This window comes from Serinus canaria, chromosome 2, assembly GCF_022539315.1.
Source record: "Serinus canaria isolate serCan28SL12 chromosome 2, serCan2020, whole genome shotgun sequence".
Lineage (NCBI taxonomy): Eukaryota > Metazoa > Chordata > Aves > Passeriformes > Fringillidae > Serinus > Serinus canaria.
This window is the reverse complement of record NC_066315.1, coordinates 106,576,542-106,595,269: the sequence shown is the minus strand read 5'-3', so window position 1 is coordinate 106,595,269 and position 18,728 is coordinate 106,576,542. Positions and strand designations below refer to the sequence as shown.

Genomic DNA, 18,728 nt, shown 5'->3' with positions numbered 1-18,728 from the left:
GCAAATGGTTTCTGAAAAGGCTCACAGCCTGCTCTTAAACACTCTTGTCAACAGGAGCCAAGGAAGGCCAAAGGAATTTGGTCTCCTAGGAGTCTGCACCACTTTGAAAACAGCAACTAAGTCCTCCATCACTAGGGCACTTCTACAAATCCTCTTGGAGTCTGTCCTGCCAGTGACAGCAAGTGTTTCTTTTGCTGTGGTTACCTGCAGCCACTCATGCCCATGGAACTGGTAGGAGCCTAAAGAGCTTTGGGATTTCTGATCCTCCATCAGCTGTAGCTGAAATTGGCTGGTGGGTTCCAGATCTGCTGAAAAGGGCAGGAACACCCAGAAGAAATAGAGGGGAAGAGAGAGAGAAAGAAAGTACAGGCATGTAAACCTCCTTGCTTTTGGAAGCTAAAAGCCTGAAGTGATGCTGAGAGAAGTCGAGCAAGCTGAAGAGCTTAACAACAGCAACATAAGGAAGGACAGAGTCCAGATCCACTAGGTACAGGTGGAAAAGGACTAAGACATACAGTGCTTCCAAACTGTGTTCTTTTGTTAGGCTTTGGTGTTTCTTTAAATCCGTTTCAGTCTTGGCTGACAAACCCCACAGTCTGACAGAGCTGCCCAGGATGGATATCTATGAGATTTGCCATAGCACTGAAGGGACTCTTCCCACACTGCTATTCAGTGAGATGACAGAGTCTAGTGCTGGGAGTTTTTCTGCCCCTCTCCCTCATATTGTTTTAGCTGGAATTAGCTGTTTGCACATTCCTCTCTGACTTTGGCAGTGTGCCCTCTCCTCCATAACCAACCAAACTGAAATCCCAGATCCAGCATGCTTCAACTGTCTGGGAAGTTCTTGTTCAGAATGGGGATGTCTTATATGTTGCAGCATCTTCTTACCATGGCTTAAGTTCCTACAGAGATCTTTAATTCATGATGCCCTAGAAATTACTGTAGAAACTCAGACTTAATGTTCAGTGAAGGAGAAGCAGAAGCACAGAAAGATTCCTCTGCATATTTCCCCCCACCCTGACACAGATTAAGTTTTAACACCATCTTTAAATTTTTCATAATACTCTTTTGTAAGTTATTTCCTTAACTATGTTGAGCACAGTAGCAGGAGTATCTCACTGGATAGAAATCCAAAACAAGTTAACCCGGATTTTATAGAGATGACAACATATAAGGAAAAAAAAAAGAATAAAACTATGAACAAACAAACAAAAAAAATGAACATATGTGATCCCAACTCCCAACACTGGCAAATTTACCCCTGGATAAATTGGGGCATCTTTCCTCTGATTTTCAGTGCCATCTCAAGGGATGTCTTCCTTGCCTTCTGTGGTTTCAACAGAACATAGTCTGTTTGTTTGATCAGAGCTGGCACAGTGCACTTCGCTCCAGGTTTGCGCCTGAAGCATTGCCTTTCTCTGTTTTATGTGGCCACAACCTTTGTGTAATCCTCCAGAAGATCTTTCACAATAAGAATGGTAGCAGTGACAGAAGCTATTAATGTTCTGGCTTCTCCGTGTGGCAGTGATCTGCTCTGCAGATCAAAAAGAGCAGATACACGCTATCTGCCAGAAAAGGAAAAGCAATTACTGGGTTTGCTAAGTGAATTTTGTTTGTGAACAAACAAACATGCCAGAGGAGCAGAGTCCACAAGGTGCCAAAGAACAAGTGAGTTTTTTTCTGAAATCACTGTAGCAGGTTGTGAAGGGCTTAGATTGAAAACCCAAAGAGAGCAAATGAAAGAGCAGAGATGTGTAATGATGACTGTACACAACCACCCCCCACCCATCCCTTGACTAAGCTCAAGACATACACAAATAAAGTAAAGTTTGAAAACAAAAACAAACCAAGCATCAAGCCTGCAGCTTCTCTTTTGCCATCAAATTGTGAGTGTCTCTTGGCATCCTTTATGACACGGCTTTAGAGGAGGAGCAGGCAAATTGAGAGAAACACCTACATTTGTACATTATGATAGCCTGTGTTTGCCATAAACTGTGATTGGTAAGCATTTAATATATGGATATGACTCTTTTACAGCTGTATTTACAAATTTGTCTAGGGCATCCTTAATTTATAGTGTTATACATTACATAAAAGCAAGTATAAACTCGCTTTTCACTCTGTAAATTATTGTCTTTAATCTCCTAGCAGAAGCTCAGGGAGGACTTCCTGTCTGTGGTTTCCTGGAGCAGTTCTTCATATCTGGCACTGTTTACTTATGGTTAGAAGGATTATCTGGTACACTGTGTTTTGTACAGGCTGGCTGGTCATGCCAAACTTTGATTTTTCTCTGTTGATGCATGGATGCATGGCTTTACCTATAGTTTAAACTCATTTTACAGTTGAACATGTTCCTTAGAATGTATTCAATATAACTTATGCACATACTCTTCTACAGCATGCAAAGGTCTAAACCAGATTTTCTATGCAGTTTGTCCCTTTCTCAACCATGTCTTCTTCAAGTGACAGTTTCTGTGCATTCTCTAATGAAATAGTTGTGCCTGGGGCCATAGGCAACTTTATGGGGTTTTTTTATTACATGAAGGGCTGGTTTTCATTGAATTGTTTTCATACTGTAGAGGCGCTGAGTAATGACCATGTGAATTTCCTCAACAGACAGCACCACAGTCTAATTTAAACACTATTTTCCAGTGGTCTCCATTTGGTATTTCATACTAGTTGAAACTTCTTTCAATTTAGCAATTTCAACAAACAAAAACAATATAAGAGCTATATAAAGCTATTAGAAAGCAACCAAAAGAGGGCTGCAAGGAGAGTGAAGGACCTAGAGGGAAAGCCATAGGCAGAGTGGCTGGGGTCACTTGGCTTGTTCAGCCAGAAGAAAAGGAGACTGAGGGGAGACCCATCACAGTCTAGGGGCAGTGAAAGGCAGGTACTGATCTCTTCCCTACGATGACCAATGATAGGACCCAAGGGAACAGCACGAAGTTGTGTCAGGGCATGTTTAGGTTGCACACTACAAAAAGATTCTTCACCAAGAGGGTGGTTTGGCAGTGGAACAGGCTCACCAGGGAAGTGGTCACAGCACCAGAGCTCAAGAGGTGTTTGGTCAATGCTCTCGGGCACATGGTGTGATCCTTGGGGCTGTCTTTTTCAGAGCCAGGAGCTGGACTCGATCCTAGTGGGTCCCTTTCCAACTCAGGACATTCTATGAGTCTATGATTTTGTAGAGTAGAGTTCTACAAAGTAGAGAACTAGTAGAGTTCTAGTAAGGTACTAACAGGCATTTTAGATGGATAAAACTCCCTGGCCGCTGAGCTGCTAGGGCTACTTTCCCTTCAATTCAGTGAGTGGCAAAGAAGAAACTGAGCAGCTTTTGAGTCCTCCCCATAGCCGGGCGGCCCCGCGCCGCAGGAGCACAGCGCTGTCTCTCCTCTTTGCCCGGCAGCCGCGGCCCCCCTGCCTTATTCTGCAGCGGCACATGACCGCAGCCGACCCGCAGCCGGTGCTCCGGCGCCCGTTCCTCGAGTGCCGCCCGCCCGCCCGGCGCACCAGGTAGGGAGCGGAGCGCGGTGCGGCCGCCGCACGCTCGGGAGCGTCCCGCCCCCGCCTTCGCCCCGGTCCCGGGCCCGGCCCCCGCCCCGGTCCCGGCCCCCGCCCCGGCCCCGCCGCTCACCCGCACCCGCCGGGGAGGCATGAGCGACGGAGCGGCCGCTCCGCGCCGCGGGTGAGTGCGCGGCCCTGCGCGGAGCGGGGGAGGGAGGGCAGGCAGGCGGGAGACAGGCAGGAGACAGGCAGGGGACAGGCAGGAGACAGGCAGGGGACAGGCAGGAGACAGGCAGGCGGCCGGGGACAGCCCCTCCAAACCAAAGATGAGTTTATGGGAGAGCTTGGGCGCGGGGGCTGCGCGGCCGCGGGATGGGACTGTCCGGCTGCGGCCGGAGTGCGCAGGCAGGTGCGGGGCTCCGCGCTGCTGCCTTTCTCCTGCGTTTTTCACTGAGGGATGGCAGCCAGGCAGCAGCTCCCCCTTCCCGAAGGCACTATCGGAGCCTGTCGGTCGCTCTGGAGTTTTAACATCAGAGGTGCGAAGGGTGCAGAGAGAAGCAAACTCACAAATCTTTTTTCGCATGTTAAAACTCCCTTATCCACTTGCGGTCCTGCAATAGCGGTCATTTCTCCTCGTGAGGAAGCCCAGGTACTGCACAGCGAAAAAGTTGCGGTATTGGGCTCCCAAGACTCCCCACCTCCTGTGGGTATCCATGCCAGTCGTTCATTTAAGTCGTTCATTTAAAACCTTTTTGGAAAATGAGGCAAAATGGTTACAAGCAAGCCAAGCCCTGCGACCGTGCATTGGTGTTTCAAGAGCGGCGTGTCGCCCTCATCCCTCAAAGTTGGCCGGCAGGTGCCCGATGTCCATTTGAGCTCCAGCCGGCCGTGCAAGCTCAGGTCGGGCAGCGTGGGAGTTTGCTGCGGAGATGTCCCTGTCAATAGCCACGGCACTCACAGAACTCGTGTGTGACAGCAGTGTCGTGTGGAGTGGCTGGCACAAGCCTGTGTCCAGGGTGTGTGCTCTGCTCCTTGAAATCATATTAGTTACAAAACGAAGAATTTTAAAAATACTGTTTAACTTTTGAAACCTGTGTTATGATTTGCACTGTTATGGTTTTTGAAGCCATAATCATGCCTGAAGCCATGCTGGCAACGTGATCTGCAAAACCCACCTTGTGTCCTATCAGACACAATTTACTGTGTAATCTTGTAGCTCAGACCAGAGAATTTCCAGTCTGCCCACCTGTGAAATTAATGTGTGACCATCACATTAAAGTGGTTCTCTGTTGTATTTTGAATTTATCTAAGGAAAACGTGAACAACTACTCAAAAAAAAAAAAAAAACCTGTTTTGCAACTTTGATGGCAAATCTTAGCTGCTGAGAGGTCCCATTTCAGTTTCAGACCTGTCACAGCCATCACTCTGACTCATCTCCAGCCTTTAAATTTAACTGCATGCTGAACAAATAGTGGATGTTCGAGATGGTTTTGATTTCTAAGTTGCTGATTGCCTTTGAATTTAAGTGAAAACCTGGGCTCAGGGCTCAAACACAGTATTAAGCTTTGACTAACATTTATAGAGGCTTTTGCTGTAGGGAGGAAAGGTGAAGGCTTTTAAAAGAAAAATTTGGCCCTGACAACTGAGCATTTTGCTTAGTGTTGAAATCATGGAAGAACAGATTGCTTCAAGAAAGGATTTTTATGGATTAAAAATAGATGTTTATATCATTAACTGTAAATATGGCTGACAGAGCTCTATGTAGCATGATGTTCTGGAAAAAGAAAAACTTACGTGGATGAGCCAGCTTTTGTGTTTGAAGCATTTGGCTTGCCTGCAGCATTTCTGCATTTTCAGGGCTGCAGATAATATTGACTGAATCGACTGCACGTGCTCTCAGCTGTAGAAACAATATGAGATCTGTCTTTCACAAGTGGTAACCTCCTTCTAGTCAGGCCCACCAGCAGTCCAGTAGAAGGTGTGATCTTCCACATGCATGAGCACACACACACTCACTCTTAAAGTGATTTTCCAAGATGTTCCACAACTAGTGAGAAGCCAACTGCATGATCTTAATGCCAAATACAAACACCTTTTTCTGTCCACTTTCTGGGATGAAGGTGTGTAATTGATTTGCTGATCTTGCTGTTCTCTGAGTACAGAAAGAGATGGTCCAGCACATTGAACAAAGACATCAGGAGTCACCATGCTCCATAAACCTACATTTCTCCCATAGTGCCCTTGGTGGCTGGAAATTTCTCAAAATTCTTGAATATAACACCAGGGCTTGCACCAGGGGAATCCAGGTTACATCCCAGCTGAGCTGAGGCATAAAAGAGTAGCTGAATGCTGCTTCTCTTGTCTGTGCACCCAGGTCCCAGGTTTCTCTTCCATGGGCTTCACTATATGTGTCATCCCTATGTTCACCTGGAACATGCTCAGGGAACTGGGAAAATGAGCTTTTCTCAGTATGGATATAGCCCCTATCTCTTACTCAGGTCACTAAGATAAATTATTAGTGAGGAAGCAGAAGTAAGCCTTTAAGTTTCAGTGTGAATCTGGGCATATGGTTCAAAGGTAAGAACATCCAAGTATCTGTGAGCTTCAGCTTTGAGGGAGGCAATGATTTTGTGTTCATTTTATACAAAAAGTCTAGTATGGATGGTTGGTCATTAACTGACTGTTAATATGAGATCTTACAAAAACATCTTTCCATTTATCTTGAGTTCAACCTAAAATCAGAAGATTTGGGGTATTATTTTATTCTCTTTTGAGGTTCTGGCTTCACTTCTCTAGAAGAACAAGTCTCACTTGAGTGTCTCAGATCCCTTCATAAGCACTTTACAAGGGCCATTTCTAGGAGAGATTGTAATTTTTCTCATCTGAGAGTCTAGAGAGCTGAGATAGAGCTCAAAAGGCCTATCCAAAATACAGAGTAAATTAGCATAGGAAATGAGTCAGGGAAACAACTTATTTGCTCCAGTCACAGCATTAAATTGCTTTTCCCTTATTCACTGGAACTGTTAAGAAATTCATGGGCCATTCCTCTTGCAATGACTTGAAAAGGGCAGACATGCCTTTTATGCTTCTTTCTGATGTAGCTGGTATTAAATATGCATTGTAGCTCAGTTACCATAGATAACTGAGCATAAATTCATCCATCTTCCACTTGAAATTCTGTTCCCAAATGTAGCAGCTGAAAATTCTTTCTTTTGTTTTCTACTTTTTGGATGGGTCGGATGTTTCTTGGTTTTGTTTTTAGAGAAGAATCTTTTTAGCATTCCTTAGAAACTAATTAAAATGCTTCCCTTTTGGCTTATTCTCCTAATTTATTAATACCACAAATAACTTTTCTTTGGTGACCCACTTTCATAGGTATCTGAACATCTAGCAAAATTGTAACTCACCAGGAAGGCTGTGTAGACTAATAAATAGCATCTCCAGACAGGAAGAAAAGCCAAGACACTTCTTTCTTTGCCATGCAGAGCTTTACACACCACACATGCAGAAAATATTGCTCTATTCCCCAGGTCAATCAGCGCCGTTAGCCCAAAAGAAAGCATTTTATTGATTACACGATTGATTTAAAGGTCAGAATGTAGGATTGCATCTATTCTCCTGCCCGAATTCAATTTCCACCCACTATCCACAGTGAAGAAACTGCTCTTTGCATAAATATAAATTGAAATACTGGTCTGAGTGTTCAAGCAAATAAACTTTCTCTTCTAGCTCCCAGGGCAACTCTCCAACACTGCGCGGTCATCAAAACCACTAGGCTTCAGCTAAGAGACTTCTTTTTATTGAATTATCTTACCTGCTTTGTGAAAATTACAGATTTGTGTAGAAAAAGAGGATACCCACTGATCTAATGAACATGATGATCAACAGGCCACTGGAAGTGATAGAGCTGTACAGCCTCTAAATCAGAGGGCAGCTAGCATAGAAGAGTACACTTAATTTCATGGTCATTTCAAAATACACAGACGTTGCTTTTTGGGAGCTGAAACTATACGGAGTTATCGCAGGGAGTGATTAATTACCATGTGTCCTGCAGACACTCCAACACTGGGCATGTTTTAAGGGCAGTCTGCTCCAAGAGGGTAGTCTGTGGTTGTCCCAGCCCAAGGACACTCAGCGTTGCCACCTTCTCTCCAGATGTTGCTGAAGAGTAACCCCTAACAGGAGAGCGTAAGGTTTATTTGGTGACTTCTGATCAAGATTTGCTTTCCTTTTCAGTAAGTGTGGACGTCTGTGTAAGTGTGAGAGAATTATGGTGGCGTTTAAAGGAGTCTGGACTCAGCCCTTCTGGAAAGCCGTTTCGGCGGAATTTTTGGCCATGCTCATTTTTGTCCTCCTCAGCCTCGGCTCCACGATCAACTGGGGTGGAGCAGAGAAGCCCCTGCCCGTGGACATGGTCCTTATATCCCTCTGCTTTGGACTCAGCATTGCCACCATGGTGCAGTGCTTTGGACACATCAGCGGAGGCCACATCAACCCTGCTGTGACCGTGGCCATGGTCTGCACGAGGAAGATCAGCCTTGCCAAGTCCGTCTTCTACATTCTCGCCCAGTGCCTGGGAGCCATCGTGGGCGCGGGCATCCTTTACCTTGTCACGCCGCCCAGCGTGGTGGGAGGCCTGGGAGTCACTGCGGTAATCACTCCTCCTCTGCCTCTTGAACTAGGCTAGCTCAGACCCTGAGAAAGTAGAATCAGTGTCACACAGAATGAGGAGAGCTCAGGTACAGATTTTTAGCAGCTTGCTGGTTTATTTACAACATCCAGACAGGGCTTAAGGCTCTCCTTAGGATGGGTTTATGCAGTGTAACAGCTATAGCTGATCTTTTATAGAAGCTTTCTTTCCTAGAACTTCCCCAAATCTGATGACAGCAGGTAGTGTTAATTTACATACAAAATTTAAATAATATATGCGTGAAATGCCATTTTTGTATGGTCTGGGGAGGGGGGGAATTAATTCTATGCTATTATGATGGGGATTGAAAAAACATCAATTTAAAATGACATACTTTTGAAATAGATTGTGGCTTAGATTTCAGCTTTGTTCTAAACTAATAAGGAATGCCATCAGTTAGCCCTGTTGCAGGACTTATTAAAAATGCACTTGAGCCGCACACTGCTTAATTTTTAATTGAAATTTAAATTAATTAAGTCAGGGCTAATTAATGAATTTATAATTGAATAGTAAATTACAGTGCTCCCAAGAAAAAAAATTGTGAAAGGGAAGTGCAGCATTTGCAAATCCCTGTGTAAAAATAAACTATACTTCTGCAGTCTAACTTTGAAGTTCCAGTTGGATGTTACTGTTAAGCCTTCTGTTCTCAGTCCAGCAATGATTTTCCATGTTTCTCAAAATAAAAAACCATTTAAAAGTTAAAAAAAAACGAGGGAGAATGGTGAAGAGGGGGCAATCTGTACCTCTAAAAGTTCATTGTTGTCTTTCACTTTGTACTATTTAGAAATACCATTCATACAAATACAATTTGTGCATGTGATGGCTTTCTGATTTACAAAATCAACTTTTTTTCATTTCTGGTGTTTCTTTGCCTTCTTCCAGGTACACAGAGATCTTTCTGCTGGGCATGGACTCCTGGTGGAATTGATAATTACATTCCAGCTGGTTTTTACTATTTTTGCTAGCTGTGATTCAAAACGAAGTGATGTCACTGGTTCAGTAGCTTTAGCAATTGGATTTTCTGTTGCAATTGGACATTTATTTGCTGTAAGTTAATGGTTTCTCTTAAAAAAAATAGATCCCTTTACCCTTTATGATTACTTCAGAAGTAAATGGAAACTTTTGTGACCTTTAGAGCAATTACACCTATATAATTGCAGTATTCTTTGTGGACCCATGCCAAAGCCCTTTAGAGTCTCAGTAGTATCCCCTTAGGAAGGGTGTTGCACCAGAACTTTTCTGGCTGTTCATGTGGGAACTTTTTTTAACTTTGTGTTAAGACTCAGGAGAGTGATGATACCTGTTGTAAAGAGAAGGAGCTGTACAAAACCAGGGTGGTCCCATAGAAATCGACTCACTACCTTCCAGACTTTAATAACAGGCAACATTTTCTCTCTGCTTTAGATCAATTACACCGGTGCCAGCATGAACCCAGCTCGATCATTCGGACCTGCTGTCATTATGGGCAGATGGGAAAACCAATGGGTAACTCTCCTTTCCTACTTCCTTCATCACGGTGGCAAACAGGGGTCAGGATTTTTCATACATCATTTGCTTTCAGTTATCTCTCCCAGTACTTCCCATAGAGACCATCACTGAGGAAGATAGGCACTGACCTGCCCCAAGCTTAGGCATCATCATGCTCCTCACCTAGGACTGTAGTGCAGCATGCAGCATGTTTGGAATAGCATCTTACTATTCAGGGGCCACTTTGTGGAGGTAGTAGCTGGGGTAGAAAAGAAATCATACAAAAAGTTAAAAAAAAAAAAAAAATAAAAAAGCGACCCACGGAGACTGAAAGAATTGAACTGCTGGAAAGAAAAATCCTCCAAGGCAAATTGCAAACCCCGCTGGTCCTGCTGATGAGGAGCTGTGGAAGTAATTCTGTCAGCTTCACATTTCACCTGGCTCTGCAGCAAACTGGGGCAGATATATAAAATGAGAACAGGGACCCTCTGTGATTTGGTACCTGGGGGAGAACCTGCCTCAGCAAATGCCTGCAGTGAGAGATGAAGAGGTTGCAGTCTGGTATTTGCAGACCAGGCCAGATGTTACCTGCTTCAGTTTGAAAGTGTCGGCTTAGCCAGGAGCAGTTGTGCAGGAAAAAATGTTATAAGCAGGTTGTGAATGATGCAGTAAATTTCTATAGCATCCAACAACCCAACTTACAAAAAAACATTTCATATTTTATAAGGGAAAGATGGATCACAGCTCAACCTCACCTCATTATGGAGAGGGAAATCACTTCTAGAGACACTTTCAGTGCTAACTGGAAGAGCTGCATATTACAGTGCATATAAGGATTTTCTTGATTTTTAAAGTATGAAGCCCACATTGCTCCCACTGCAGCTAAGAATAGAAATAGCATTGTCTTCAGGCCCTAAGGCTTCAATTCTGCAAACACCATACCATGTGTAACTTTGTTCCCAAGAGTTATCCTATTGAGGCAGATTTACCCAGTTATCAGTGAATGGCTTGTTCATATGAAAAACTGCTGTAGTTTTTCACAAGATTAATTATCCATACTCTGAGGAAGCCTGTAATTTATAACTAAAGCTATAAACAATAAACAAATGCACCATGGAGAAACTTGCAGCAGAAGCTTAGTTACTGTCCTGGCCACTTGGAAAGACAGCCTTTTCTCTTCCTCCAGAGCAGTGACATTGGCATACCATTGACAGGAGCCTGTGGGCTTTGGCACCTAGTGAGGTTACTGCACTGCTGTTTGTCATGATTAGATAGATAGGTACCTACAAAGTCGTGTTACATCCATTGTATTTGTGTATTTAAATTAGATTATCAGACTGCCTGTTGTGGCTGACTGCCTGTTGTATTCTCTAGGATTAAATGTCAAATTTGAAATATTTTGGAGACATAAGTCAGAAATACCGAAGCAGAACTCTTTGTGTGTACATTAGGAAGGGCTTTTTCCCCTTGAAAGTTCATTGTCAGCTTGGTTCAGAATGCAGAAAGAAAATCACTTTTCTACATAGATATTTCCTTTGTGTGTCTTCTTGCGAAGAGTCCATATTTGTGGTCTGCCACTGGCAATGAGCAATGAAAAGTTTAGAAGAGGCTTCCTTTAAAGAGATAGATCAATAAAACTTGACAAAATTATTTCACTTCCAAGAAGTGGGCCTGCTTGTCAGTATTCTTATCATGTTAATTTAAAAGCTTAATGCCTGGGATTTTTTCCCACATGTTTTTTTGCAGGTGTACTGGGTGGGACCGATAATCGGAGCTGTCCTTGCCGGTGCTCTGTACGAGTACGTCTATTGCCCAGACGTTGAGCTCAAGCGCCGCTTCAAGGACGTCTTTGGAAAGGCTACCCAGCCCTCCAAGGGCAAGTACATCGAGGTGGATGACAACAGGAGCCACGTGGAGACCGACGACCTGATCCTGAAGCCTGGCATAGTTCATGTGATTGATATCGACAGGGGTGAGGACAAGAAGGGAAGAGACCCCTCCAGCGAGGTGTTGTCTTCAGTATGACTAGCAAGAAGCACTGAAAGCAGAGAGCAGCCTGCTAGCACATCCACAGATATCCTTCCACCCATTAAAGAAACAGATCTCCTCTAGACTGAGCACCTTCCACTTCTTGAACGGTATGGTGTGGGCACATGCACAGAGTGGTGTCACCAAACCGTACGCTTGCTCAGCTGGAAGATTAGGACTTTGCTATAATTAGGATTCCCCCATCTATTATTCCAAACTTAGACTTGTTCCTAGTATTTTCCTTTCCTTCTTTCTGGAGCAACCCCAAAGTCAAAAAAAGAGATGAAAGCATTCTCCTTTAATAAAGCAGTCAATAATGAGATAAAGATAGAGATGTGTAACATCCAGATTGACAGTTAAGACATACCAGGAAATGCCTATAGACATGAAGACCTACTTATCAGATTGTTCTTCTGACACTTAATTGGCTGTTGTCAGCACCGATTATAGCATCTTACCCATTAAGCCTTCTCTGCAAGGTTCAGAGACAGCACCAGCACTATTTAAGAGTTTTATCCACAGTCAAGCTAAGGAGAATTGTTTCCCCTCATGTACATCACTACTGCCTTGCAGACTACCTCTGAAAAAAATGATATTTTAACAGGCTTTTAAGAGAAAATTGTATCAACCCATCAAATTGCACTCATCTGATTCACTGTATAAATACATTACCTTCATCCCCAAGAGTAAATATGCTGAAATGGAATGTTGAAGTGTAGGGTAATAAGGCTGCAAAGCAGCAGATTGTACTTCATGCTCCCTCTTGTCATTGTCTATCTGGTGAACATTCTCCTGGGGTTTGATTATTGACCATTCAGTGTTAGCAGACTCTCAAGGTCATGCAAAGAATATAAAGGCTTTCCTGTTACTTAATAACTTAAATAAGAGATATCAGAAGAAAAGAAGGCATATCTGTTTTCAGTGCACTTGTTTGAATACACATTTCTGTGCTAATTTATGTAAACTAAAGGTTTAAATTACTTACCTATTTTCTTACGAGATGGTTGGAGATAGTGTTTTTTTAATTTATTAGCAATGTAGAGGGGTTTTAACTTTTAACTGTATTGAGACACTGATTGGGAAATATTTTTTTATAACAGATGATAAAAATATGACTGCTTCTGGCTTTTTGTTGTAACTGATGCCTAACTATTTGAACAGGTTCCCTGCTTGTTCCTGTGCTCACGTAGTCATAAACTACACCTCTGGCAAAGGTTTCTTTATCTGTTGTTGGAAAAAGGTTCAAGTGCTTGCAGGGTGTTTTAGAGGCAAAAGGACATCAAATATGTTTTGTAAACAGTCTTTCCCCTATAGAAGTTTTTGCCAGACAAAATCACCCCAGCAGAACATTTCTGTAAAGCTGTTGCTGACTTACTGCTTTTGTTTCTGATCAGTGGCTTTGAGTTTTACAGTATGCAGCTGCAGAGCAGTCAGGAGCATGGTATTATTACTGTAATTATATAGTTTTTATTTTTAAATTGAAAGCCTATCCCTGCTTATTTAGCAATAAGAGAGGAAAAAAGTATTAGTCCTGACTGTGGGCTGTATTAGCCTCATCTGTTCTTTGACATACTCTACATGCAATCTTTATTACAGGGAATTAGATGTTTCTAATGAGATAATAAACCACTACAACCCTCAAATCTGTGCACTATGATCCAAGGGCAATTCTAGTATCCCAGCTTGCAGCCTTGTATAGTCCCAGCATGTCCTTTTTCAAGTTTCCCATTTTTCTTGTCTTAGTCCCTGTTAGTGTGGTGCCAGTTCCCTGCACTGAGCAGGAGATTCATGCCTCCTTCATGCATTTGCAGCTGAGCGTGGCTGGGGACCTGCAGTGGACAATGTCAAATTGCAGATAAGAGCTCCTTCCCACAGCAAGGACTAAGTCTCCCAAGGGAAGGGCAGCACAGGTGTGGTGTTGGACCTCTGCTCAGATGGATAAATACCATGATAAAGAGATTCAATGAGAAAGATCAAAACTTGTTGGGGAATTCGTCCAGGCAGTTAGTTGGGCTTTTTTTTTTATGTAGTTCCAATCTTTATTTGTTAAAGGGGCATTTTGGTTAAACCTTTTGCATGGCTTAAAAAAGTAAAGAGTAATACACATAAAATTGGTGGATTTTTAAGCAAAGGCTTGCATTTTTTGTACCTAAAGACAGTCCTTAATTTGCGAATTTTGCATGGTACTGTGTTATTTAAATAAGAAGCTGTGATTTGCTTTATGCTTAAGGGTCCTTTACACAAATGGCTTGATGTGTGTTTTCCTCACCCAACCTGATTCTGCTGCTGAGGTGAGCATAATGTGAGCATAGCACCAGCCACCTCTGTTGGGAGGATCTTTTTCCTGAAACACTCTGTATTAATGAACTGTGGCAAACACTCAGAACCAGCCCCAGAACCAGCAGAGCTCCTTATTGAGGATAAGATGCTGACGCTTCTGAAAAGATCAGGGAAAAGACAGGATGCTAAAAGAGAGGCCAGCAGGCAGTAAAGGTTGATGCCATGCCATTAGACATTAGCAGGTAAGCAATGTGTGGTAGGTCTGCTCCTGATCCCACAGATTAAAACTTGTGGAGGAGTTTGTCATTGACTACAGTAGAAATGATCCAGAGCTTTTTTGGGACATGATGGCTTCTCTCACACACTTCACTGTGTTTTCTCTAAAATCCGAGGCTTTCAGCAATATGCTTAGTTTTGGAAGAAGATGCATTCAACTTGAGGCTTATGACCCACCCTAAAGTAAATCCTTAGCAGTGGCTGTAATCACAGGTGGTACTGCCCCACCACACTCATATAAGGGAACATCACTCTTCAGCATCTCTTAGGACTTATTTAGCACGGGGATACATGCTCCTCTAAGCTGTCTTGAAATGGTATCATCACTATACAATAGTCATGCTGGGTTAAATAATAGACTAGCATGACCTTTTTATGGATTCAAGATACTTTTGCTTTAGTATTTTTTTAAACATGTACTTTGATACTGTTTGAGTGAGATTGGTGTTCTAAAGTTCTCCAGCTATACACTGCACCTCATCACATACTTGATTTCTTGGTTTTGGTGGGAAATGTTTTTGTTTATGATTGTGGATGGAAATCACAGGAAGACCGGCAGGTCTGTCATCATTTTGGGCCCCAGAAAATTGGATGAGTCTCACTCCTCCATGATAGCACGATTGTTTTCAATGCTATATTTGCACTTTAATAAGCACCTTCATAATATTAAGTCACTGGGTTTCAGAAAAGAAAGCATGGAAGCCAAGGGTGATTCTTTTGAAGCACACAAATACCTCTTAGGTTGTGTGTACTCTGAGGAGTTCATCACCCAAATTCTAGCTATTCTCAGGAAAAAAAAAAAAGAAGAAGAAACCCTGCAGCGTTCAAATTGTCATCATAGCCCTTCTGTCCAAGTGTTCCATCTTTCAGTGGAAGTAGGAGTGAGATTCATCTCGAGCTGTGTTTAGGTTTGTCCCGTGTATTTGCATATCAGCTTTTCAAAATGTGCTTTATTTCTGGTTATTAGTAATTGCCACAGTATGTCCTTAGAAAGCTGGATGGCCATCTACCTTTCTAGTGCTTGATGGCAGAGCAGCTGCCGCTGTGCTCTGAAACATCTTACCTGCTGACTGTGTAACACATTCAGGATATTATAGACCATCCAATATTTTTAATCTTATTAAAATATGTGTGAATTTACATTGTGAGTCTTTGTTTTCAAGGTGAGAGGTGAAAACACCATGCACAATTTTTTGTATCTCAGTTCAGCCTGTGTGTATCTGAGTTTCTCAAGGACTTTCTGAATAGATAATATGTAAATATAGACTGAAGTATTTACTACCCACTTAAGTCATCCTGTTGCAGTCTGAACTTTAGGACAAATGAGGTAAAGCAAACTGTGTATTTGGATTTTTCCACAAGACTGCTTATTGTTTAAGTGCTTAGTCACCATGACATCAGAACTAATGTAATAGAACTTAAAAATTCCATATATAATGTTTGGAATAATCTACTGAAAAGTTCACTATAAAATAATACATGGTTATCTGGTTCCCACATGTATTCTACTGTATCTCACACTACTGTTGCAAATAAAGAAGTGTCAAAAAAAAAAAAAAAAAAAAAGATGTCTTGTGGTCATTGGAAACATTTCATGATCCTAAAGCTCAGGACTGAAATATAAGGAAAAACTCCGAATCCAACCCATAGAACATGTCTAAGAGGAGTCTGGAAATGTATGCAACAGAGAATGAATGATTTCCTGTGGAAAAATATTCATCAGAGAAGAAAGCTGCTTGTGCAAATGTTTTAATATTTTTAAGGAAATTAGCTAAACCAGTTATAGCAAAAATTATGCTGGTATGCTGTCATGGTTTAAGCCCAGCTGGGAACTAAGCACCACACAGCCACTCACTCACCTCCCCCCTCCTAGTCCAGTTGAATGGGGAGGAGAATCAAAACCAAAACTTGTCTGTTGAGATAAGAGCAGTTTAATAAAAAAAACCCAAAACATCAGTGTGTTATCCACATTATTCTCATGCCAAATCCAAAAACACAACACTGTACCAGCTACTGAGAAGAAATTAACTCTATCCCAGCTGAAACCAGGTCATGTATGTATATCACTGATTTTACCAAATGGATTAAAACCTCATAGGACTAGTGGAGAGCCAAGGATTTGAAAAGTGATATAAATTATACTGGCACTTCAGGCCCCTTTCACTAAAACACAGCTTCTGAGACCAAGCTCCGATGACAGTCTTCAGCAATGGAAATCAGATCCTGGGGAATTTACATTTCTGGTCGTCTAGCTCTTTGCTTAGAATGCAAAGTTTAGCTCCTATGACATTAATGGAGGTAAATTAGGATCCTGGAAATTACTTATATGAGAACCCATCACCTGGGATAGTTTCTATTCAGTAGGAATGGCTAATGCCTGATACTCACCTCTTGCCGTGCTTCAGCTCTTGCCCTTCAGCTTCTTCAAGCTCCAGAGGCACTTCCCAAGAGGCTTAGGGGAGTGTGTATGTTGCATATGACTTAATACACACATGGTTTGTACCTTACTGAAACAGGTTCCCAAGGGAATTTAGGCAGGGCTAGTAAAATCATTTTGGTGTCACAATCACACGAGGAAGGAGCCACAACAAGCACAAAATAGGAATACGGGTGTCTGGAGAGTTACAAAGACAAACACGTAGTGATGGAGCTGTCTGCAGTGTTAAGATGAAGGGTCCTGGGAGGACCACAAAAGCAACCACCTTACGCAGGGATTACTGGCACTAAGGTATCAGTACAGAATTAAAACCTGGTCCCCATTTTATGAGGATGTGGGTGAAGCTTTTGGATCTCATACGAGCCTTTTTTGGATCCCATGGATAGACTGAGCTGTGCTGGGTGCTTCAGTGGCAACACTGGCTTCAGCAGTGACAGCTACAAACAGCAGCTGTGACCCAGTCATCTGCTTAAAGACAGAACTTAGTGAGTAAATATTTCCAATATCACCTTCCTTTTAAACCCTCATTCGGTTTTAGACTCCTTTATCAGTTGTAGATTGTAGTGTATTGCAAACATTATACACTTCTTTCTTTATATCAGACTGATAACTGTTATCTTGGGCATTAATTTCTTTGACTTTTCTTGCCTCGTTAGAAAAACAATCCTTTTACAAGTACAAGAGCTGTGGCATAATCTGACAAAAAAAAGCTATCACAGTGTTCTTTGGAAAAGCAAAAGGAGCTTGTATTTGTCTCTCACCTTGCCATGTGGGATGGAGAGAGGCAGAGGTTTTCTCTGGGCATGCCTGGCAAACAGATTTCCCAACTGCTATTTTCTGCTCATGCACAGCCATGAGTTTCCTGTGATGCTTCATCTCTATTTCCCTTCTGATATGAATTTTCATTAAAAAATCTGGAATTCAACAGTATGTCTAGAGTTTCTTGTTAGTAGACACACGTCTATTAAAATGTGCACATACCTGCATGTGTGTGCACACACCTGTGTGTGAAAGGTGCAGGGAGGCACAACGTGGCACAGCCACAGTATTTGCTTCTTCCAGCAGTGGGCAAGGTCAGTGAGTAAAACTGTGCTGCCATTTGGGATTGCTGTATGCCCCACTGGGATCCTAATGACTTGGTCATTTATTTCCACTTTTTTCTGAGCCATATGATTTTCAGCTTGAAATGGGGTCATGGCCATCCCCTACTGCCATGGAGCCATTTAGGTTCTGCTGGTCTTCCTCCCCAAGTTCGTTTGCCACAAGGTTTTCCTTCCCCACATTTCAACCACTTAAAAATGGATTTTAATTTAAAAATTACCTTAGACATTTTGTAACTTTCTAGCATGCGAAATATTTTACCATTATTCCACTCTACCTTCGTGTTAATTCCATTTATTCTGTGGGAATTGCTTCATTACTTTAGAACAGCAAATCTCAGCCCATTGGACAGTCATTCATTTTTCCTCAAAAATTTCCTTTGGTAGTTCCTAGTGATATCTCTGCTATTCTGTTCCAGTACTTAATTATTTCCATTTGCATGGTATCTCAGTGCCTAGCTGCCTTGTGGTTCCCTATTCAGACAGGAATGCATGCATATTTTGTTTTGTTTTGCCTTTCCAGCTGAATGAGCTCATCAGAGCTGGAATGAGATGGTTTAGTCTCTAGATCCCCCTTCTGTGAGCTTCTTCAAGCTGCTGCTGCTGCCACTTTGGACTTGGGGCCACTTTTTCTAGCCATCAGCAGAGTTATCCCAGGGTGGGAGGGGGGCGTTTCATCTGCTTTGACTTGCCAGAGCTGTACAGTACACAGGATAAATCCTGCCTTCACTTCCAGGAGAGATGAGTAGGTTTGCACCAGCCAAACACAGTCTTAGACAATTGCAGTAGAGGAAACAGTGTCCCAGCAAAGAAGTAATCAGTTTTGAAAAGATGGGATTTGGGCTTGTGGCCAGTCCCTGGGCTCTGATTTGCAAGAAAAACATCAATAGGAAAACTGGAACAATGGCTGATTGTCCCTGTAAGTTCTGAACATATGTGCATG

At 42.5% G+C, this 18,728-nt stretch overlaps 1 protein-coding gene across 1 annotated transcript; it reads left to right on the top strand.

Moving 5' to 3' along the window:
* Positions 1–3,622: 3,622 nt before the first annotated feature.
* AQP4 (aquaporin 4) lies at positions 3,623–15,795 on the top strand. Its single transcript, XM_009102646.4, has 5 exons — positions 3,623–3,688; positions 7,744–8,158; positions 9,080–9,244; positions 9,602–9,682; positions 11,411–15,795. Exons 1-5 carry the CDS (start codon positions 3,657–3,659, stop codon positions 11,687–11,689), a joined length of 972 nt encoding a protein of 323 aa, XP_009100894.2. The 5' UTR covers positions 3,623–3,656; the 3' UTR covers positions 11,690–15,795.
* Positions 15,796–18,728: the final 2,933 nt, after the last annotated feature.

Excerpts from the sequence above, each read along its gene's own strand:
- AQP4 (XM_009102646.4), top strand. The coding sequence starts at position 3,657 with ATGAGCGACGGAGCGGCCGCTCCGCGCCGCGG. Across the intron at positions 9,245-9,601 it reads CAATTGGACATTTATTTGCT|ATCAATTACACCGGTGCCAG; the intron begins GTAAGTTAATGG and ends TCTCTGCTTTAG. Across the intron at positions 9,683-11,410 it reads GCAGATGGGAAAACCAATGG|GTGTACTGGGTGGGACCGAT; the intron begins GTAACTCTCCTT and ends GTTTTTTTGCAG.